Source organism: Engraulis encrasicolus, chromosome 16, assembly GCF_034702125.1.
Source record: "Engraulis encrasicolus isolate BLACKSEA-1 chromosome 16, IST_EnEncr_1.0, whole genome shotgun sequence".
Lineage (NCBI taxonomy): Eukaryota > Metazoa > Chordata > Actinopteri > Clupeiformes > Engraulidae > Engraulis > Engraulis encrasicolus.
The window spans coordinates 13,159,842-13,183,558 of NC_085872.1; the positions used below are offsets into that span (position 1 = coordinate 13,159,842).

A 23,717-nucleotide genomic window follows, 5' to 3' on the forward strand; every position below is an offset into this window, starting at 1 on the left:
CATTTTTGGGGCTGGAAAACAACAGACTCATCTGGCAACCCTGGCTGCATCTACTGTACTGGAGCTAGTTGTCAGCATGTTGCAACCTTCATGAAGGGCCTTTGGCAGCTGGCAGGTGTTAATAAGCAAGCCCTCTTTTTGTTTAGGATCTAGTGGTGTTACCAGGGGTGCTTTCCAATATGCAACCTTGCGTCCTCCACTTGTGCTTGTGGCCTCGTACCAGGAAGTAATACATCATGATGACTTCACTGACAACAGCTTTATATTTCAATATCTCACAAAAGCTCAATTGTAAAGTATTTTTCTCATTTTCAAACAGGATGGTAAATGAAGAATAGTCCACCAAAAATTGTTTTGGCTTGGTTGACAGTGGGGAAACTTAATTGTTTTCTCCACGGAGGCGGGGCATCAGCAAAACCTGAGGCCACAAGCCCAAGTGGAGGATGCAAGGTCGCATATTGGAATGCACAGCAGGGCTCTCAGTTAACACCAGCCAACCAGCCAAGTGGGAAATTTCAGTTTGGCTGGTAGTAAAGAACAACTTACTAGCCATTTTGATCCATTACACTCTAAAAAGAGCTGGTTTATTACTTTGACTAAACCCCTGGGTCAATTGTTTTTCTATAAAAAAATGGGTCAAATATAGCCCATATTGGGTTATTTTTACTTACTTGGGTTATTGGCCAAACCCACATCAGCACCCAGGCCCTGGGTTATTTCAACCCTGTAGGCCTAATCTAAGTTATCTTCACAGCCCTTATAGAATTTGAATTTTGAATTTTACCGGTCGCCATTGCCAAAACGGCTACCGGGCTACCAACGTCCAGAAGAGAGGACATCGGATATCTGAAAGCATTGTTTCGGTAAGTGTGCGCCTTTTATGTAAACTTGCCATATATTGCTTTTCGCGATGTAAATGTGCGTCAGCCGTGAGTTCCTGTTTGTGGAAAGCAAAGGCACATTTCATAGAAAGTTACACATTTCGAGTAATAGGAGGAAACTGTATTAACTAGTCTTTTAAGGGGAGCAAATGAATAAGCACTTAGTCATAACTGCAGCGGTTTGCTGTCCTGTGGTGGATTTGGGAATATAGATGCTTGCTTTAATGAATTTTACAAATGTAGGCTACATTTCATTGGAAAGTTACATGTTCCTCCAGCCTTCGTCCAGGTTCTGTCAACGGTGGTTAGTTAGCTACGGTAAGTCATAATGTTAGCCCTTCTGGGATTCATTTGGTTGCTATTTCGCTTAATATAGCTCATAACGGATGGTTGGCTGTCAGATTGGGCGGATACTTTTTAGGTGGATTGGGCTAAGTGTGTCCACTACACCAGCGATTCCTAATGCAGGACGCTAAACTAACACAAATCTGACAAATTATATCTAGCCGCTACCAGAGATTTTTTTTAGGAAGGGCCGCTACTTCACCTGCTCAACCCAACCTAGAATGCAATAACGACAGCATTTTCGTTTGGGGGGCAAGCTGGCATCTGAAGACTGTCAGTGTCTTCGGTTACCACAAGTGTCATGATAGTTCTACATCAGGGAAGTCGATGAACTTTCTTCTTTTTTTGTATCACCTAGAACTAGTTTTGTGGGTGCAACTAAGTGCTTGTGTGACTTCGCCTGCGATATTCTGAGCTCACTGCGAGTCCGAACTCTGATAAAGGCAGAGGAAGAGCTCGCGCATAATATTACCGGCATGTTAGGTGTGGTAAGTCGCATCATGTGCTTGGTCAGCTTGCTTGCGCAAGAAAATGTTGTCGCGACAATGGTTTATTGTTTGTGTCAACTGACGTTTCTTGTCTCGGCTCGTATGTGCTATGTGCTTTGCTTGTTTGGTTAGCGTCGTAGCTTGTGTACTACATAACCGTATGCGGATGAAGCTGGCTGCGTGGAAAACTGTTTACATTCACCTGTCGTTGTGTTCCAAAATCATAAGGCTTTAATGTGGAGGGTTATAGTTAGCCAATTTCTCTCTTTCACGAGCAGGGATTTGTTGCTTTGTTGACGCTACAGGGAAGTTTCCTGGTTTAAAGAAAGTTGTGGCTAGAGCTCTATAGCCAATAAGGCAACAGCTACTTCAACAAGCTACCGGTATGCATGATAGCTGATATCAGCCGCAAATCGTGCGTGTGTAGTTGTCCCAGAGACCGTTTAGTTCTAGTGTGACTGTGTGATATTGTACTCTGTAGTATGTGCAGTATTTCCGAAGACTGGTTGGTTTATATTTTTGTTAATGCAAATGAAATATGTAAAGTTGTTGTGTGCACTACAGTAGTGAGACAAAAGCCTTTCATATATTTAGGTTGCCTGTATGTTTTGAAGGTGTGTCTGCAAAGCTCTGTAACGTTTTTTCTTCTCTTTTTTTAAAATCTCTTATGCTCTGGATAAGATGGACGTCTTTCCTCTGACCTGTTACCAAGACAGCTGGATGTGTAAGAAGCTGGAACTAAGTCACTGAAGAAGTAAACCGATGAAAACCGATTTGGATTGTCTGAGAGATGTAAGTGACTGAGTTCAGGACAAATGTGTATGTCAACTGTATTGTAGGCCTATTACTTTAACAACAAAATCACAATAACTGCTTATTTTTTGGCTGTAGGACACAAGTAAAAGGAGAAGAATGCTGCTCAGCTGGGTTGGCGAAGCTCTTGGATATCATCAGCACATGTATGAAGTAAGTTTTTTAAATGAATGCACAACAGCAGGCGTTAATGCGCGTGCACACACACACACACACACACGCACACACACACACACACACAATGAGAGCTGGCCTGATATTGTTCTTTGATTCTGTGAATGTGTATGGAATGCCTACAGTACTGTCTGGTGTCACTTCAGACAATTTTGCAACGGTTTACTGTATGTTCTGTCTATTTGTCTGCCAAACTCTCAAACTTGTTGTCTTTCTTTTTGTCTTCCTCTTTGGGCACCGGTAGGCACAGAGTCATTCCGGTAGGCACAGAGTCGTTCCTCGATGGACGTGATGACCTGGGACCAAAACCGCTTAATGTGTATGAGGCTGTGTCTGCATCGAGGGAAGAACCCAGCACTGAAATGTGAGTGTATGATCCAATAATTGTAAACATGGGTGCCAGTTGTACTATATATTTCACAGTAAAATCCCAATTACTATTACTCATAGTTATTCATTCTTTTTCTGCTGTAGGACACAAATGAAAGAAGAGTACTTCTGCTCTGCTGGGTCTGCGACACTACTTATCCGAGGAGTCCTCAAACATCAGGATGTAGGAAGTAAGATCTTTATATGTCATGCATAACAGCCCATGCGTGCACGCGCGCGCACACACACGCACACGCACACACACACATATGCTCATACACACACGTACAAAACATGCGCATGCACACCCCACTCTACACCACACACAACCTTAAAGGAAAATCCCTACTAGTTTCAACATCCAATTATATTGTTCTCACTACCACTGGCTTGTCAGGACCCAACAACGCAGTTCAGGATAAATGTGTATGTCAACTGTATTGTAGGCCTATTACTTTAACCATGAAATCACAATAACTGCTTACTTTTTGGCTGTAGGACACAAGTAAAAGGAGAAGAATGCTGCTCAGCTGGGTCGGCGGTCACACTACTTATTCAAGAAGCTCTTGGATATCATCGGCATGTATAAAGTAAGTTTTTTTTATATCAATGCACAACAGCAGGCGTTAATGCGCACACACACACACACACACACACACACACACACACACACAATGAGAGCTGGCCTGATATTTTTCTTTGATTCTGTGAATGTGTATGGAATGCCTACAGTACTGTCTGGTGTCACTTCAGACAATTTTGCAACGGTTTACTGTATGTTCTGTCTATTTGTCTGCCAAACTCTCAAACTTGTTGTCTTTCTTTTTGTCTTCCTCTTTGTGCACTGGTAGGCACGGAGTCGTTCCTCGATGGACGTGATGACCTGGCACCAAAACCGCTTAATGTGTATGAAGCTGTGTCTGCATCGAGGGAAGAACCCAGCACTGAAATGTGAGTGTATGATCCAATAATTGTAAACATGGGTGCCAGTTGTACTATATATTTCACAGTAGAATCCCAATTACTATTACTCATAGTTATTCATTCTTTTTCTGCTGTAGGACACAAATGAAAGAGGACGTCTTCTCTGCTGGGTCTGCGACACTACTTATCCTAGGAATCCTCAAACATCAGGATGTTGGAAGTAAGATCTTTTTTATGTCATGCATAACAGCCCATGCGTGCACGCACGCACGCACACACACACACACACACACACACATACAAAACATGCACGTGCACACTCCACTCTACACCAAACACAGATAAACACACACAACCTTAAAGGAAAATCCCTACTAGTTTCAACATCTAATTATATTGTTCTCACTACCACTGGCTTGTCAGGACCCAACAGCCTCTTTTTTCCAGCCCTGTCCGTCATCTCATTCTAATGAGTGCATGATCTGTTTACATATAAAACAGACATAGCGTGTAGCACCCAAAATGCACATGCAGTCAAGTCAAAAATAACATATATATAATTTCCCTAAACCATATTTATGATGACTGAGATGGAAGAGCCATGTCTTAATCATTAACACTTTTCTTTTGTTTTGCTTTTTCAAGACTTATGGTGAGATTCCAAGAGCCGCCATGAGGGATATGCAACCTGCAGCTTCACCATGCTTTTGGGAGATCATGTACTACGTGAACCTTGAGTATCTACAAGCCAGCTACTTTAAGTTCTTGAAAGGGTAGTGATGTCATTCAAGCCAGATCACGAGACAAGGTCCTGTACAAACTGTCAATCTAAATGTTGCGACATCCCTGTCAGTTCTTTTGGACTGAATACATGCTGTGTTTGAAATATATTATTCGGATAACTCCCCATCAGGGAATACCTTGTCTGTTAATGACGGATTGACATGCCGTGCACACTTTGATGTTTTTTATTTTAATGTTTTCTATGTTTTCCAATGTTCTTTTTTTATTTATGTTCTGTTATATGCTGTTTTTGTAAGTACTGTATGGAATGTAGTGACTGTAGAGACCAAGACAAATTTCAACCTGGGGACAAAAAGTTCACACCACTCTGTTAGCGCAGTTATGGATGCACTGTAAATTTTGTAATTAACCAAAAGTACGGTGAGAAGCCTGTTTGTGCAGATGGACCTGCTGGCGGGCCTGTTTACTCATAGCTAAAAAGCAACATATTATCTGTGCAAAAGCACATGGGCTCTTCGAAAAGGGGTTAAACATTTTAATGTGCTGTTTTACAGTGTGCTATACAAAAGGTAAGGTGAAACTATTTTTTTGAAATTCTATAATTGTACAGTGTCACTGAAATCAAATGGTGCATTGGTAAAACTGAACCATTTCCTTTAATCCCGTTTAGCAGAGCCTATGTTTGAACTATACTGTCACCAATATTGTAATGACTGAGTTTTAACCTGTTACTTAAGGCTCTTGGTAATGTCATAGCAATGTTGCTATGATGTAGTTGAGTCTTTTCAGTCATGAGTGATCAGTCTTGCTGATAACCCGTCTTTGCAAAGAGGCTACAAAGATGCATGTAAATTCAATTAAGGTTTTATTGCTCCAATGCTATCATGTGTTAATGCTACACTGCTGTGATTTGCATCTTTATAGTATACTTTTATGAAATGTATTGTTAATTATCTTCATTGTTCAGCAATAAAAAAAAGATCTGAAATATTATGCATTCTTGTATTTTGTTTTTTTAAAATTGACCTTAATTAATGCATTGGTCAACAATTCTGGTATATTTCACCCGAATGTAATAATGTTAAGTCATAATTGTTTTGTGTAAATCCCCTTGCAATTTAAATACCCAATATTGGGTTAAAGTATGAACCCAACAAAGAAGTCAATATGACCCAACAATGTGGTAGCAGGTCTGACCCATTTAATGGGTTCTTTTAACACACAAATTGGGTCAGAATGACCCATTTAGTTGGTTTAGGGGAATGACCCAATGTGAGGGTTAAAATATTTTAACCCAGCCAAAGGGTAGGCCCAATACTGAACCAGGGCCTGGGTCAGATATTAACCCAATTTGGGTTGTTTTTGACCCAGCATTTTTAAGAGTGTAGTGAGTATGTGTTTGGCTGGTAAAATTAACATTTACTAGCCATTTTGGCAGGTGATGAAAAAAAGTTAATTAAGAGCCCTGGGTGTAACCATGATTGCGGTTGTAGTGTTGTTTACCCAAAAGTGGCTCAGACAGATTTTCGTAAGTAATTGCCAGCTGACGGATTCCAATGAATGGCGCCGTGGGGTAGCTGAGATGCTGTTGATGTGGGCGTGGGGAAGTGCACCTACGAGTTTTCAGGATGTTATTGTTTGCCCCTCCAATCTCCTGTTCTGCTCCGTTTGTTTATTTGCTTTTGAAAGTCGAGCTTTTGGGTGGTTAGGTTAGCCGCAGCTGTCTGCCTATCTGTGGTGTGATCTGGTTTGTTTTGATGTGTGGCCCATGAAAGAGAGGCGTGTTGCTTTGTGCGATTGAGGCACCGTGACATGAAAGGGGGGGGGGGCAGCACTTTAGCATGCTGCTACAAGCTCAGGGACATCCGGGCCTGCCTGAAGGACATGCTCGAGAGAGCAAAGAAAATACTGTGCTTGTGTGTGTGTGTGTGTGTGTGTGTGTGTGTGTGTGTGTGTGTGTGTGTGTGTGTATGTGTGTGCGTGTCTGTGTGTGTGTGTGTGTGTGTGTGTGTGTGTGTGTGTGTGTGTGTGTGTGTGTGTGTATGCGTGTGAGTGTGTGTGTGTGTGTGTGTGTGTGTGTGTGTGTGTGTGTGTGTGTGTGTTTGTGTATGCGTGTGAGTGTGTGTGTGTGTGTGTGCGTGTGAGTGTGTGTGTGTGTGTGTGTGTGTGCCTGTGTGTGTGGGTGTGAGTGTGTGCGTGTGAGTGTGAGTGTGTGCGTGTGCGTGTGCGTGTGCATGTGCTTGTGCGTGTGCGTGTGCGTGTGTGTGTGTGTGTGTGTGTGTGAGCGTGCATACATGCATACATGGGTGCCATGTGTGGGAGTTCAGTAGGACTTCCTGCAAAACTGTCATTATCACTCAAAGGCCAGTCTAATTACACTCCATACCACAAAGTGGCACCAGTAGAATACCACACTACCGTTCTCTCTCTCTCTCTCTCTGTCTCTCTCTCTCTCTCTCTCTCTCTCTCTCTCTCTCTCTCTCTCTCTCTCTCTCTCTCTCCTTTGCTTGCTTCATTATTATCCAACGAATGTATTTTCAATTTCCAATGAAGCATTCTAGAGAAGCTTCCGTTAAAATCAAGTAAAGCATTTGTCCAATTTTTTGTGAGTCTCTCCCTCCCGTCCCAAATAACCTACACTTGGGCCTCAGTGAATAACATAATCAACAGTCACAGCCATTGAGCCATTGGCTGGTATGAGTTGTGACACTCAGATCTGGCGTCTTGTGTCCGCAGTGTTCAGTACCGAGGGTAGTCTGCCAGTTATCATCACTGTAATCCGTGTGGACAGCTCTCCTCTCGGGGGCGTGGGCAGAGTATCCTCGTAGTGACCCCAGCAAAGTTCTGGGTGATTACAGTTGGCTATATTTCATGGTGTAAAGAAGCAGTGATGACAGACAAGCTTAGTTGTGCTGACCTAGGATGGAATTGATGTTACTATTCTGGGGAACCAGACCAGTTTGGTGTCTTGTTGTTGCATTACCTGTGGTGAATTGAAAGGATTTTTTTTAAGTGTAGACATGGCAGTTATTTGCTTATGCGAAATTTGTTTCAAACTCAATTTCATTAGTTGGGACCTCTTGGAACCTTAGAGATGTAGACTCTTTGTTTTAGAATTCAATGGTAGATTAAATATTGAGTGATATAAATGTTAAATACGGTGCCTGATGCTGCTGATTGCTTTATGCAGAGATTCTAGCTAAGGACAGACTGAGGTGTGCATGCAGTCATAGTGTATGTGTGTTCATGTGAGCATGTGTGTGTGTGTGTGTGTGTGTGTGTGTGTGTGTGTGTATGAATGAAATACTTGTGGAAGGGGTTTGCCTGTCATATTTATTTAAATTCTACCAGTATGATTCTTTGAGAAACAGAGATCAGAGCTCTTTATAGACATGTAAGGTGTTTCGTATGACTGATTAGAAATACACAAGCCTCCCAGTTTACCGCATGGTTGTACTCCAGTTACCCATCATCATCATCATCCCATGCAACTGAAGCACATCTCCCTGATCTGATCTGCTATGACATTGAAGCGTGAGACAGACGTGAGTTTTATTTCCCTAGCAACAAGCTCTGCTGAGGCAGCCCTGTATGAAGGCAGTGCGGCGTGCATGTGTATTGTAGATGTCGATGGGCTGTGGTGATTGGATGACCAAGGAGCCACCAGTAGAGGGCAACATCAAAGAGGAAATGGTCGTCACTGCTCTGGGCCGAGACATCACAACAGATGAACAGCATACTATTTTACTAGAGCACGGGTGTCAGACGCTTTCCAGCTCAGGGGCCACATGCAGCCTATTTTCATTCCTTTTTTTCCAAATATATTTTATAGGGCTTTTTGCTTTTATTTATGACATGACAGTAGAGGAGACACAGGAAATGAGTGGGGGGAGAGAGAGATGGGGAAGGATAGGCAAATGACCTAGGCCGGAATCAAACCCGGGTCGCCAGTGTAGTAACCCAGTGCCCTACCGTTAGGCCACGGCAGGGCCACATGCAGCCTATTTTCAAGTGGGTCGGACCAGTAACATGATTATGAAAAGTGGGTAATTTCTGATTCATATTGGAATTGCTTTACTAGTCAAACATCTCGAGGTGAATGACAGTGGGTATATCAGGAGCGTTGACTGTAAATGACGACCAAAAAAGATGTGATCTCAGACAACAACAGTGAATTTTGTTATGGGCTAGAGATTTACTTCTTATTATATTATGACATTTTTTGTGTTTTTTCTCTACCAGTCTGGGGTTGGATTGAACCATCTGGCAGGCCGCATCCGGCCCCTGGGCCTTATGTTTGACACCCCTGGTGTAGAGCTTATATGAGTTTTATAAAGATAAAATATATTTTAGAAGATCAAGAAGACAGTTGTGTGGAGAGATTGGGATACATTGTGAAAATGCCTGTGGAACACAGATCAAGCCTACTCAACTATAATAGGAATCTGAATACATGGCATGCAAACGGCTTTGTTTGTTTGTCTGACGTGCCGTAGCCATTACATATGTGGCCCAGCATGAACTGATGCAAACAACAGCATTACCAGTGATGAAGACATAATGATTATTAGCTGATTTTAAGCTTTCGATATTAGAAAGTAGATCAAAATGGATTGACCAGAAAGGTGGTCATAAGATATTTGTAACACAGTGTCAGCAGTTAGTGTGGATGAATTGTCAAGGCAATGACAGTTTGGGAACCACAATCCATGTGTATCACCAGGGAAGCCGGCAAGGGGGGACAAAGGGGACAGTTGTCCCGGGCCCAAGGAGAGAGGGGGCCCAGAATTGGGACCCGATTACATTGTAGTGTATTGAGAGGGGGGCCCTGTCAGATGATTTTGTCCCGGGCCCGGTCAAAGCTGTCAGCGGCCCTGTGTATCACTTCTGCACACTTTAAAAATAGGCAAAGCCACTGGCATGGCAAGCCTCTGTTTTGCATCCTCCTTGTATTGCCAGGCATACACTATTAGATGCTGTGGTAATGCACTCTGACTGTGAGCCCACCCCCAACCCATCATCTACTCTACTGGACAGTGCATCTTCATTAGAAGCCAATCCCACAATGCATCCTGGCCATTTGTGTTCCAGAGAAGTCCTAGGGGTTTATACTGTATACCAGGGCGTGTACTCCTCTGTGTCTTCATGCTTTTCTATTTATTTATTTTTCTGTATGTATAGTTGTATATTTGTGTTTTCATGTTAAAAATCAACCAGATAAATGTGAGAACAGTGACTGGCTGGTGTCTGGGAAGTGGTGGGGAAGTGACTATGCTGAACGTGGCTCATAACATTGGACATTGCTCTCTTGCAGTGGACAAGAACAAGCCCAGCAAGCCAGCGGCTGCTCCGTCTTCTGCCCCAGCGCCGCCGGCACCCTGCCCGGCACCTCCCTCCCTCGCTCCGGCAGCATCCACGGGGACTTCAGCCCGCGTGCAGCCAGCCCCGGCGGCTCCAGAAGCCGAGAAGCCGCAGGACATATTCGCCCACTACCAGCAGCAGTGCGAGCAGAAGAGCCAGTGCATCCAGCAGCTACGCAAGTTTCTCCTGCTGGGCAACCGTCGGCTGGAGGCTCTGGCCCTGGTGGTGCAGCATGTATCTGCTGAGGTGAGGACTGTTTAGTTTGTTTGTTTTTATTAGATCCCTATTACTGTAGCTTTTGATTCAACATTCAAGATTCATGATTAGTTTTATTTGTCCCGCAGGAAATTTGTCTTGGGCAATTACAAAGCTGCTGCAACATACAACACATAACACATAGCAAAAAGAAACAAAACAAAACTAAAACACCCACAATAAAAGTGCAGTACTGAAGTGCATAGTGGGTGTATCCATACATAGCATTACTAGATTTTTGCTGTTAGCAGTAGCTATTCTTCCTGGGGTCTTTTCAGTTAATCATTGACAAATACAAATATCAGCCACATGGAGTGGCGACAAACACAACATACATGATCAAAAGAGAAACATGATACATGATATTCTTCCTGTGGTCCTTCTAATGAACCATTTACAAATACAAATATTAGCTACACCGAGTGGTAGTAAACATGGCACCCATATGTACTACTACATTAAAGAAAGGAACAACAAATATGAAAAAAAAAATAACACAAACAATGCATGAGTGTTTTCCTCATGACTTAGCGGTGAGGATCGCCACTAGTCCCTCCCTGTGTCCCTTTCAATGCCCTGTTTGCCCTCCTGCACATTATTTAGGATGAAGCTAATTCCATCTATTTCTATAAAGATACACTGCCTGGTGTGGTCTCAGATGTGTTTTTCATTATGTAGAGCCAATGCACTGAACCATTCATATGTGGGGAAAGTAAACGCTGAAAGGGCTTTTCAGCTGTGTTTAAGGGCTAGCTTCCATTTTGTGGTGAAATATTAAAGTTTAGTGGTTTGCATCCCAAGTCATAACGACAATGCACACCAAACCTAGCAATTATTCTTGTAAAATGAACGAGTCATGGATGATCCACACAATTCCAAATCAAAAGCCTGTGAGAGCAATTGGGTTTCCTTAGTATCCCAATATTTTATAGACATGACATTTTTTGACATTTCATATAATTTAATACAGACTTGAATGACTCTCCTCATTCACTCAGGTCATAGGTAATCTCTTAGTGCAGAGCCTATGTTATAACCTTACTGTGGCCGAAATTGTAATGGCTATGTCTTAATCTGTTACTTGAGGCTCTCTGTAATATCGTAGCAATGTTGTTGTGATGTAGTTTTTTCAGCAAATACTGAATAGGCCCGCCGGCAACCCCATCTGCACAAGCCATAACAAGCACATGAATGTCTGCAGTATATTTGTATAGTATTATCAGGGACTGGTAAAGATAACATGGGTCGTTCTGCATATAATGATAGCTCATACAAAATATTTAGATGGAAACAAAAGTCACGTGGAGCATCCCTATTTTATAAGCTACATCATAGTAACACTTACGTGTATGGGACAGAAAAACTGTAGGCTGGATGTCTATTCTACTGTCAATACTGCTTCTATTCTGTCTCTAGACTACCAGCACTGAGTGATGTTCATACAATGGAATTAGTTTATCCAGGCATTATAAGGCGGGGCTCTTTCATCTTCTCATTCTGTGATTGGCTACTGCCCAGACACGGAATATTTGCAGAGCAGAGCTCACTGTCTTGGTGTCGACTTGCAAATATTTGCTCGTTTTTCTTTCCTCTTGTCACCTACCAAGTGCTGGGCATTTTAAGGCTTGTTTAATGACTGAAGGAAAAGAATCAGGAGGGAGGGACAAGGCCCTGTGTGGGAGTAGAGTATAATAGCATACAAACATTTAACCCGTTAAGACACAGTGTTATGAATTTGCTGTTACCAGAATAGCAATGACCAAGTCGTAATGCATTAAAAGGCCCTGTGTTATGTCATAGTAGTGTAGTACTATAGACTATAGTCTATAGTAGTTAACTTTTCAATGCTTTTTACAGCGTGCCACTGGAGGTACAGTGTGCATTAAGGGGCTACTGACTGAAGGAAAAGTATCAGGAGGGAGGGACAAGGCCCTGTGAGGTAGTTCAGCTTCTGTCATTTTCTCAAAGAAGATTTGTTGAACCAGGAGTAGAGAGTGAGAGTGATTGCTCTTTTGCATAACTGAACTCAAGAGTGCAGGCTGGAGCAAGGCACCCACTAAATTGTGAGTGATTTGTGGATTCGATTGCTTCATTTGAAAGCGTGTTTGGTGAGGGAACATAGCTGAAATTCCTGACTACTTATTGTGAACTGCTTCCCCCTCATAGTTGTCTCTCTCTGTGGTGGCACCGAAAAGGAAGATGCTCTGTTTTCCTCTGAAGTAAAGGCCCTGAGGTTCATCCGTAAAACCTGAATTGACTAGGAGAGAAAAAAAACAATTAGTGGGTTTTCCCTTTTTCAGTGGCTATTTGAAATACAGGAATGACTTGCTTTTGGCTTTGTCAGCTAGTCCAGTTAAAAATCCCTTGGAGCTAACAAGTCAGGTTGAGATGTATGTTTAAGCCAGGGATAAGGAACCTTTTTCATTCGAGGGGCCACTTCAAATTCACTTCAAAGGGCCGTAAACTCCTCAGAGGGTCGTACTATGAACACAAACCAGGATAAGGCAGGCACCTTTAAAACGGACTACACCTTCTCTAGGTCCCCTGAATGTAACCTAATTGTATTGCAAATGTAATTTCTAAGATTTCTTCACAGTATATGGCACATTTCATGTGAAACTGCATAACATTAAAATGACAACAGGGGCCAGATAAAACAGCCTCAAGGGCCATAAACTGCCCTCGAGACATAGGTTCCCCACCCCTGGCCTAACAATTCCTGTTGAGATGTATGTTTAAGCAAACATTTCTGGAATGCTAATCCACTCTCATTGACTGGCTAATGATTTGCTCTAGTCTCGCCTGTCAAGTGGATAAGGGAGTCTGAAAAGAAGTGCAGAGTGACAACGTTGGCCTTCTAGGTAGTGTTGGGGCCATCTTTGGGAATCTTTGGGCTAAACCTTTAGAGGATTGGAAATCGCAGCCAATAGTATCATCTATGCAACTGAACATGTTGGGTGCAGACAACCTACCTTGGCTTTTCCCCAAATAACTTTTGGAAGCAGAAGTATAAAAGCACATCATGCACACAATGAAAACCCATATTGCCTAACACAGGGGTGGGGAACCTTTTTCTTTCGAGGGGCCACTTCAAATTCCTACAAGGGCCGTCAAAGTCCTCCGAGGGCCACACTATGAACACAAACCAAGATTTCCCCCTACACTTTAGGCCTATATTGAAGGCAGCCAGCTTTAAAAAAGACCTCTCCTTCTCTTGGTCCCCTGAATATAACTTCCGTAAATGGCCCTTAAGACATAGGTTCCCCACCCCTGGGCCCTAACATGATGCAGGGTGCAGTGCGTGGAGATGGTGCCATGAATGGGTTATTACCTCAGTTCCAGAGGAGGATGGGGGAGGGTGCTGATTATTCACTTCCCCACCCATTTGCTCATGTCTGGCACTGATTTGTCAAGTCCTCACCACAGCAACCCACGACTGCCAGCTTTTAGCATACAGCATACATACAACTCATTCTGAATCTGCTTCCTTCTATGGCTCTCAGGGAGAACAAAATCTCTTTTCTGTAACTTGGAGAAGAGGGAGAAGGTGAAGCTGAAAGATGAGGAAACTGAAACACCATAGTCTGGTTCTCATTCTTTCTTTCTTTCTCTCTCTCTCTCTCTCTCTCTCTCTCTCTCTCTCTCTCTCTCTCTCTCTCTCTCTGTCTCTCTCTCTCTCTCTCTCTCTCTCTCTCTCTCTCTCTCTCTCTCTCTCTCTGCACATGTATACGGGTTGCATGGTTGCATGGTAAGGAATGCACCAGCTGCCCCGTGATGCCTGGAGCTTGGCCCCGGGACAGAGGCGTGTCTGTGCAACTCACCTGCCAGCTGTTTGTCTGCTTTATAGTGGCAGCCCCCCTTGCACTGCTGTAAATACTCTAATAGATGTGCACCAAAATCATTCTGCACTTTATGAGAGAGTCTGGTTGCATTACATTGACCAAGAACCCACCTATTTACACCCCATGTTTGTCAATTAGTCGACAAGCATTGCTGTCTGTACATTCTCTCGGTTCATACTGCCATACCCCCATCCATCTTTTATGGCCATTTTGATCTGTGTCATCCAAAATGTTAAGATCTCCAATTTTGTCTCATCTTACTAAAGAAATGAACAGATAGGACACTCCAAATATATCCATCTCTCATGTAGGGTATTCACAAGGAGAGAATAATGTGTAGAAAGGACTTCTAAATGATTCAGTTTAACGGATAATGGTTTTATTTATTTATCTTATCCATTGTTTGAGGACAGTGAGGACAGTGGACCATAAGGTACAGGGCATAATACACAGGGCAACCTTTTGGGCAATGTTACCAGGCAACCACATGCTTGGCCCCTAACCTTCTGATGGAATGATTTTAAAAGGTTGTTTGTTGTTGATCCAAGTTCTATTGATAAACGTCTCATAGTGATAAACAGGCCAAACAACATCTTATTGCTGTCCTGAAACATTGCTCAAAAGATTGTTCTGTGTACTTTGTATTAGAGTAAGCCAGGTAGGCTTTGATGTATTTGAAGAAGAGTCTGTAGTATATGCTAACCTTTTCAAGGCAGACATCTCCCATACGTCTCAGTTATTATCAGTGACCTGAGGGGTTGCATGCTGTTCAAATGCTCTGTTGAACCAGCCAGCGCTGCCTGCACATTGTTTGCGTGCATAACAGGATTACACAAATCTTACTGTACCAGTGTCATAATTTTGTGTATTTGCTAACGGTCTCAGCTGACAGCCTGTGATGGGAGTATCCACATAGATGGGAGTCTGCTGTTTCTGTTGTTGAAGCAGCAAAACAGATGAAGTGCATCTGACTCTCTTAGCTTGATCTGAGTGGCACACATGTTATTTTCTGAGGTTACCCTGAGGGCCTTCAGTGCAAGCAGGCATAAAAAATCTGCTTTCCAGTGAACGCCCCATGAATTGTGATATGTGTGCTCTGCTTTATTCAAGGAGTGGGTTGCTTTTTGCAGGCTTCCAATGTGAAAACCTTTCCAGATAATTCTGTCAACCATTTTTTTAACGAGTGAATTGTAATAAGCACATTGACTACATTGCAATTAAGGAAAGTTATTATCTGTGTGGACAGGGAGAAGGAACATTTGACCAGATTTTTATTTGATCATGAATCACAAGCTTTCAGTATAAAACATCAATGACTTTGCTGGAACTATTCCCTTGTGTGAATTTCATTTTCAGAACTCTAACCCGTTAAGACACACCATTATAAACTTGCTGGCAATGACTAAGTTGTAGTGCATTACTAAATGCCCTGTGTTGTGTTAAAGTGGTGTGCTATGGTAGCAAACTATTCAGTGACTATTATAATTGGCCACTGAAGGTATGGTGTGTAGTATGGGGTTAAAGGACTATGGTGTGAGATAGTCAGCTCAACACATACACAAAGGCTCCTCCTTAGTGTTTTTTTCCTTCGAGCTTCCTTGATTTCATCTCCTTCCTCCCTCCCGCTCTTCTCTTACAATGAATACGGGCCTAATTTCAAACTCTGCTGTGTGTTGGGGACAAGCGAGAAGACGGACCAGTACTCTGATGAGGAGGGTTGCGGCCAGTATATGGGTTAGAGGCAGTAGTGAGTAAGTAAGGGGGGGAATGAGGCAGAGGGGGAGGGTGCCGTGTGAAGTTGAGGCCCCTGTCGTGTTGTGAGACAGCTGCTGAGACTCGCAGGGCAGAGGCAGAGGCGGACTCTGGAGAAGTGTGGGAGCCGGCTGGAGGGATAACAACATGGGCTCCTCCAGCAGCAAAACCTGCCTGAAGGATCTGCCCTGTGCTAGGAAAAAGAAGAAGCCAAAGGTGCTTTGTTTCTCCATTTACTTCGCTTCACTTAGCTTGATTTAGAAGTGGAAGATTTGGGGTTGGTGTGGCCATGAATGACTTGTGTTGGTGTGTGAGAGTGTGCTTTGTGAGGACTTGATTAGTTGTTTTTCTTTCTCTGTCACCTGTTGAAAACAAGAGTGGTGCATGTGCTCTCCCCATGTGTTTCTTCTTTTGGTGTAGCGAAACGATTAGCGTAGGAATGAAAGAGTTGTTGCTGTTGGCACAAAGTTAATTTTTTTATGGCTCTGTGCGAGTGCATCTTTGCTCTGGAAATAGATTTTTTAAGTGTGTGATTTAAGAGCATAAACTATGAGCCTGCAATCCTAACATATGTGATGAAGGCTTTGTGCTTTGTGCTTGTGTTTTTGTCTAGTGATTTGTACTTAATCTGTATTTGTTCCTGCACATCCTATACATCTTTGGTCTGGAAATAGAAGCTGAAAATAAGATTTTAAGTGTTTTAGATTTAAGTGCATAAACTCAGCCTGCAATCCCATATGTCATGTAGGTGTTTTTGTCCAGTGGTTTGTACTTAATCTGCATTTGTTCCCGCAAACAAACACAAATATTAAGTTGGTTAAGTAAGTTGACTGCTGCAGTATAGAGCCTGTTGGAAGGCATTATAACTATACTGAACAGTCTTTGTAAGTCTGCCTAGTCATATATTTTATTTCTGTGTTTATGTCCCTTGAACATGCCAAACTTTGGATTTTTTCACACACCTCCGCTGACAGGTGCCTTGGAGATGACCCATGGGTCACTAATCAGACAAACTATAACAACTCCCACACACTATCTCAATTTCAGTTTTGTTGTTTTCTTACAATATACAGCATTTTGGTCCTAGACCTAGGCCCGTTAGGCCCATCTATGACTGAAACATTGTGAATTAAAGACAACAGCAAAATGGTCAGTGTGCTGAAGTTTTTATAGCTTGCCTTAAATGTGCCAAAAATGTGCCATTAAATTGTGTGGTGCTATGCAATGCTTTTGAACACTGGCATGAAGGTGACTCTGTAGCCATCCATTCAATGGATGTACCCTCAATCCTGAACTTGGAGGCTGGTTGTATAGTTTGTCTCATGTCTGATACTGATTATAAACTTGATGATGAAGGTATTTGTAAAGAAATGTAGCTTAGAAAGTTACATTTGGACAGCTTCTATATCTTAGAAAGAGTTTTGTTTTCTTTAATCGTCAACTGTTACCCACTGAAACGTTTCTCTCTGACACTCTTTGAATTTTGTGAAGTAAAGCCCTCGTTAAACAAACAGATTTCTCCCAAAACAAACAAATGGCAATTCCCTTTCTTCAGTGATATTTTTTGCCTTTTTTGAATTCATTGTTGGTGTCATGCAGTGCACCTCTGGTGTTGTTCATGAGGTTAATCAAGAGCTGCATTAACAAGGTGGACGTACAGGTAGCCACAACCACACAGGCCACATCACAGCATACGACATTGAAGAATAGCTCGCTGGCATGACGTGTCAGATTTTTTATGTCATAGGAGTAGTCAACTACGCAAAACATTGACTACAATATAGTTAACTTAATTCACATGATACACTGGTACCAGTATTGCAGCTTGGCATGTACAGTAGCATTTGTCAAAGGATCTCTTATCTCCTTGAAACACTTCTCTGCTATGAGTACTGGGGCTGGGTGTTGACTGGTAGCAGGTTGATTTGGATGTTTTCAGGTGTGTTATGAAATCCTAAACATAAATCGGATTCTTAATGCACACCATTCTTAAGGCAAGCTGTACTAAACATTGAAAAGCTAACTACCATAGCACTATAATACTATGAAATAACATAACACAGGGCCTTTAGTAATGCGCTACGACTTGGTCATTGCCATTCTGGTAACAGCAAATTTATAATGCCATGTCATAACGGGTTAACAGCCTCCTGCTAGTGATTCTGGTTTAACACTACTGTACCTCAACCATACACACGTGACACGGTCCTTACTCTGTCTGCTCACCCAGTGTCTTACAAAAGTACTGAATGTTCCCGCTAAAATTTGAATTGATGCCGTCCTGTATGATTTGTTTTCCTGATTTGATTGAAAGAAGTGCTAACGTACCTCCCCACCCCTCTCTCTCCTCTCTCTGTCTGTTGTGCATGTATACAGCGTGAGGAAACCCTAAAGCAGAAGAAAGCTGTTGAGGGGGAGCTATGCACCGTCAAGCAGGAACTTGGTAAGTAGGACAGACATTTTCACATATCCATAAGAAATCGCCATTACTCAGTCACAGCTACTGGCAAGACAGTTAAACCACATAAGAAACCGGTTTGTGATGTGCTTCAAGGGAATCTTGGTATTTATGCTATTGCTGTATCCTATATTGGTTTACTGTGTCATATATTTGTCCATGTTTTGCTTTTAGACATTTGTTAAATGTGTACAGATAAGCATCGCAAACATACAAACACACACACATGTAGGTCATAAAACTGTGGATATATATACTGTACTGTATGTGAATGAAAATGAGTGTCCTTGCATGTACTTTACATGCATTTTAATGCCATTCCACTCAGTGGAGTGTGATCATCTCCAGTTAGTGCCAGGTCCTGGAATCATGACTACATATGCCTTTGCCATTCTGTTTTTTCTCTGTTTGAGTGCGTATCTCCCATGACGGTGCATATTTTTTGTTTTTTGTTTGTATGCCATGTCTGTGTGGGTAATTGCACAAGCTCTCTCTGTCTCTGTCTCTGTCTCTGTCTCTGTCTCTCTCTCTCTCTCTCTCTCTCTCTCTCTCTCTCTCTCTTTCTCTCTCTCTCTCCGTCTCTCTCTCTCTCTCTTTCTCTCTCTCTCTCCGTCTCTCTCTCTCTCTCTCTTTCTCTCTCTCTCTCACACACACACACACTCTCTCTCTCTCTCTCTCTCTCTCTCTCTCTCTCTCTCTCTCTCTCTCTCTCTCTCTCTCTCTGCATGTGTGTTGTGTTGTTATATGTGTGTTGCTGGCCGTGGTTTTGGACTAACTGCTGTGGTAGAGGTCCATGGCGAGGCCACAAGCCCACAGTAATGGGTCCACTAGTAGACAGACAGAGACTCTTTTGTTCAGCCCACTGTGGTGTCATCCTTTGGCTTCACATAGCTCATCACTCGTTTTCCAAAACACCACACATTACATTCACATAGAGACACACACACAAACACACACACACACACACACACACACACACACACACACACACACACACACACACACACACACACACACACACACACACACACACACACACACACACACACACACACACACACACACACACACACTTTGCTTTCCTGACAAGCACGGTCCCCTTCCATCGATTTAGTTTCCATACATACATACATAGCTGTCATCATATGCTTAACTGTAACACACTCAGTATTGTCATGTCAAAACACTTACACACACCTCTCCTCCCCTCACAGACGCATACAGTTTCCCACCCAAAGTTGCATAACCTCACACACGCCCCTCTCTCACATCTCTCGGGACACATCATGGACAAAATCTTCTCTCAGAACATGGAGTCAGTAGGCAGTATTTAGTTTCTCAAATGCAGACTTCTGCTCAAATGCAGACATAGCCTCATAGCCTCTTACTGCAGCAGGGGTCGCCGGCGACCCTGTTCACTTGCTGAAAATGCAAAACTACATCATAACAACATTGCCATGACATTACAGAGAGCCATAGTGCTGCGCTAAGGGGTTAATGTAGATGGGGTCGCCGGCAGGCCTATTCACTATTTGCTGAAAATGATCAACTACATCATAACAAAATTGCTATGACAGTGCCGAGAGCCTTAAGAAACAGATTAAGACATAGCCATTACAATTTTGGAGACAGTAAGGTTACAACATAGGCTCTGCGCTAAGGGGTTAACGTATCACCAGGGCCGCGTTATCCTATGGTGCAACCGGTGCTGCAGCACCGGGCCCCGCCACTAGAGGGGGCCCCGGTCGTCGTGAGATCAGAGAGATTGGAAAATATGAAACGATATTTTGAGACAATCAATTGTACTTTTGACGCATTTCGCCATCCGTAGGCAAGCAGAGGCGCATATGCATATCTTGTCACCAGGCTAGACAGGCAGCTTGGGCCCCCCAAGACTGTAGCTGGAGAACAGTAGTGGCGATTTGTTACAAGTGTTCTTTCTTTTTAATTTTCGCTTGGCCCTCCTACTGAGCCTAGAATCGCCTCTGCATGCACGCAGGAATCGGAGGTCGGAACTTATCATTTCAGTCAGATGCTTCTGGTTGTGTGCCACCAGTGAAAACGGTGGTCAATAATTTTATAGTTTCATGATGGGCTACTGTCTAAAAAAGATGTGAGAAACTCGGCGTCAGCATTGCTTCAGATTGTAGGCCTACGGATAAACTTCAGCCCGGCATGGATTAACGCATTGAGGAGAAGGTTAGCAACGTTATCCATTTTTGTAATGTCAGTGTTATAATCGCTTTTTGTAATAATTGTTGCATAGCGATCATGGACTTGTGCAATCATGTAGGCCAAAGCTAAGCAAACAGAGCACAGCACACCAACCTAACTTTATCTTATTCTATTGTTAAAACATGGGGAAATAAATCACGCACCCAACTGCATTCGCGAAACAAAAGTCTTGCATGGCGCGGCGAGGACCACTTCTGAGGTGTTTTTTTAAAAAGTGTTCACAATAATGCTACGTAGCAAGTGCACCAACCAGCACTCAAAGTTCTGACAGTCTGACAACAACAGGGCAAGCCAATCTAGCAAACACTAAAATGAAATGATATAGGCTAGTCGCATTTTCCTAAAACAATGTTATGGCCATTTCCCTAAAGCACTGTAATAGGTCTAATGTCGATGCTCTGTCAGCGTATATCTTTGCGTTCGGCTTTGTGTTCAGTTAAAACATGCCTGGGTACCACTCGCGGATTGTTCAGTTAGCAAGTGGCTCTTAACTGCATGGGAGGGGAAAAAAACTTGCGTGATACATCCACATCCACATCTAAACATTTGGCCTACGAGTTTGCACCGTAATCTACTGTACTGATTGCACACTATTGCATTGCAATGCACCATCTAGATGAAAACCGCTGATTTCTTAATTGGTAGCCTATATGGTACATTTTGAGGGGATTTCGTGACAGCTTCACTTTGCTGTGGTTCGCTGTAGGGGATTCCCCTTACTCGCGTCAAGCGACAGCTGAGTAGGCTACTTTCCTTTGACAGACAGCCAGTCTTTCCAAGGCCATTGGAAGTTACATTAATTAACACGTGTTTCCCACGACGGTTTCGATTCGACAAATTGGTCGGCAGCAACGTAGCAAAAATAAGAGACTTTTGGTTGTGCTCTGTTTGGTAGTTCCAGCTGAGCCGACGTTTACTCTGCTAAACGGTAGTGCACAGAATCTCCTCCCTGTCAGCTGGCTAGCCTTCCAATGGCTTGCGTTGTGACTGGTGAACTCAGCAGGGGGTTCCGCGCACCTTTTTTGTGTTGGAGTAGAACGTGTAGCCTGGGTTGTTTCATGCGTTTTAAATAGGCTATGGCTCATTATAATGTGGTGTAGGGGCCCCGGATTGCGTCTGCACCGGGCCTTGGCGAGGGTTAAAGGAGAAGTCCACTTTTTTGAACATTAAGGCCATTTTCTGAGTGGTCTGCAATGTTTTATTTAATGTTTGCTGCAGTCTCTGTTATTTGGCTGATTTGGGTTTTATCTCAACCAGCTTTAGAATGGCCGTCTATGGGCACCTGCAACTCTGTTCTTAAAATCACCTTTAACATTTGTTTTGAAGAATATGCAACTCAGCAAGTGTTCAGCAGTATTCACTGGTGTTCCCTAAGAATTTTTGTAGCGAAATATGGCATCTGATGTGTTTTATGTGTGTTTTATGTACTAATTTGTCAATTAAGTTTCACTTTCACTTTCAGTTTCTTTCACAAAATGGCAAATAAAAAATGACAGAAGCCATATTTCGCCTTGAAACTTGTTAGGGACTGCTAGTGAACACCCCTAACCACTTTGTGAGTTGTAGACTTTCGAAAACAAATGTTTAGGGTGATTTTAAGAACAGAGTTGCAGGTGCCCATAGACGGCCATTCTAAAGCTGGTTGAGATCAAATCCAAATCAGCCAAATAACAGAGACTGCAGCAAACATGAAATAAACGGTGAGGGGGACTCTAAAACATTGCAGACCACTCAGAAAATGGCCTTAATGTTCAAAAAACTGGACTTCTCCTTTAACGCGGCCCTGCGTATCACTATAAAGGGTGTAGAAAAGTACATGTGATTATGGTGTTTTTGACATTGATATCGAATATTGATATAATGGTTTATGTGATGCTACAAAGGGACTCCTGGCCTCTTACAACAAAGTTACAGTAATGGCTTTTTGTCCCCCAAATGGGATCTTTACTGCCTGCAAGGGTGGAGTTGAATAGTTGTTTTCTGTCGGATCATTGAGGCCAACTCGGTTGCCGCCAACCATGCTCCTCCACTCGACTAATTTCCTGGAGTCTTGCCGCGAACATTCCAAAACATGAGTGTATTCTTCCGATGATATCATTCACCCCTTCTGAGAAAGAAGGTTTTTTTTCAAATAAAGAAAGAGTAAAAAAAATCTGAGCGATGCAGTGATTGTTACATGGAGGGAAGGGTGAGGCGTATAAGGAATAGTCAGATGTAGAGAGACTGCGTTTGGCTGTTATGTGTTCTCTGAAATAGACATTGGTAAGGTCCCAACATGGTAATATGTATATACAATAGAAAACGTGTATGGTTTCCCCCATGTGCTACCACAAGATGGCTATTGAGTATGGAGCACCATACAGGGCCACTGAAAGCTTTGGCTGGGCCCAGGACAAAGACATCTGAAAAGGGCCGTAAACCCAATCGTTTCAATGTACAGAGGACCCAATTCTGGGCCCTCTCTCTCCCTGGGCCCAGGACAAGTGACCCCTTTGTCCCTTACTGTCGTTACTGGCTCCATATCCCACCTGTGTGCCCTCCCACTTGGATTGTGCTTGTTTCTGTGTCTATGTTCATGCCTGTGTGTACATGTATGTATGTACTAGTCTGTATGTATTAAAGTGCCTACATGTGCTTTCCAAATGTCCGTCAGCAGCACCATGAGGCATGCCTAACCCCACCCACCAGATGTATGCAGAGACATCTAAAAAACACATCCATTACGGACTAGCATGCCCAGACACAGATGCCTTCGAGCAAGACTAGAGACTTTCTCTGGGACACATGAATATGACACACACGCACGCACGCACACACACACACACACACAGACATGCAAGCACATGCACACAGGCTTCTGACAGCTTTGGGCCCAGGACAAAGTCATCTGAAAGGGACCCCTCTCTGTGCCCGGGACAACATATCCCTTTGTCCTTCTCTGTCGGCAGGCCTGCATGCACATGTACAAACACAAACGCACACAAACTTTCACTCCCACACCCCTTCCCACATGCCTGCATGCAGTGTGTCGCAGGAATGCCAGCCGGCCATGTGGTCTGTTCATGTTGGTATAGGC

At 43.1% G+C, this 23,717-nt stretch overlaps 1 protein-coding gene and 1 long non-coding RNA gene across 3 annotated transcripts in view; both read left to right on the top strand.

Moving 5' to 3' along the window:
* Positions 1-23,717, top strand: part of mtus1b (microtubule associated tumor suppressor 1b) — a 72,286-nt gene that overhangs the window by 40,356 nt on the left and 8,213 nt on the right. The window contains exons 10-11 of the mRNA XM_063219882.1: positions 10,053-10,345; positions 18,325-18,391. Of these exons, the coding sequence (XP_063075952.1) occupies positions 10,053-10,345; positions 18,325-18,391 (360 nt within the window). The remainder of the gene's footprint in view (positions 1-10,052; positions 10,346-18,324; positions 18,392-23,717) is intronic.
* LOC134465172 (uncharacterized) lies at positions 797-5,731 on the top strand. 2 transcript variants are annotated; one of them, XR_010038115.1, is made up of 9 exons: positions 797-863; positions 2,396-2,506; positions 2,606-2,680; positions 2,946-3,065; positions 3,176-3,261; positions 3,569-3,660; positions 3,922-4,021; positions 4,132-4,214; positions 4,640-5,731. It is a non-coding gene; the product is annotated as an uncharacterized LOC134465172 (long non-coding RNA). The 2 variants fall into 2 exon arrangements; XR_010038114.1 differs by lacking the exon at positions 797-863 and having other exon boundaries at positions 2,383-2,506.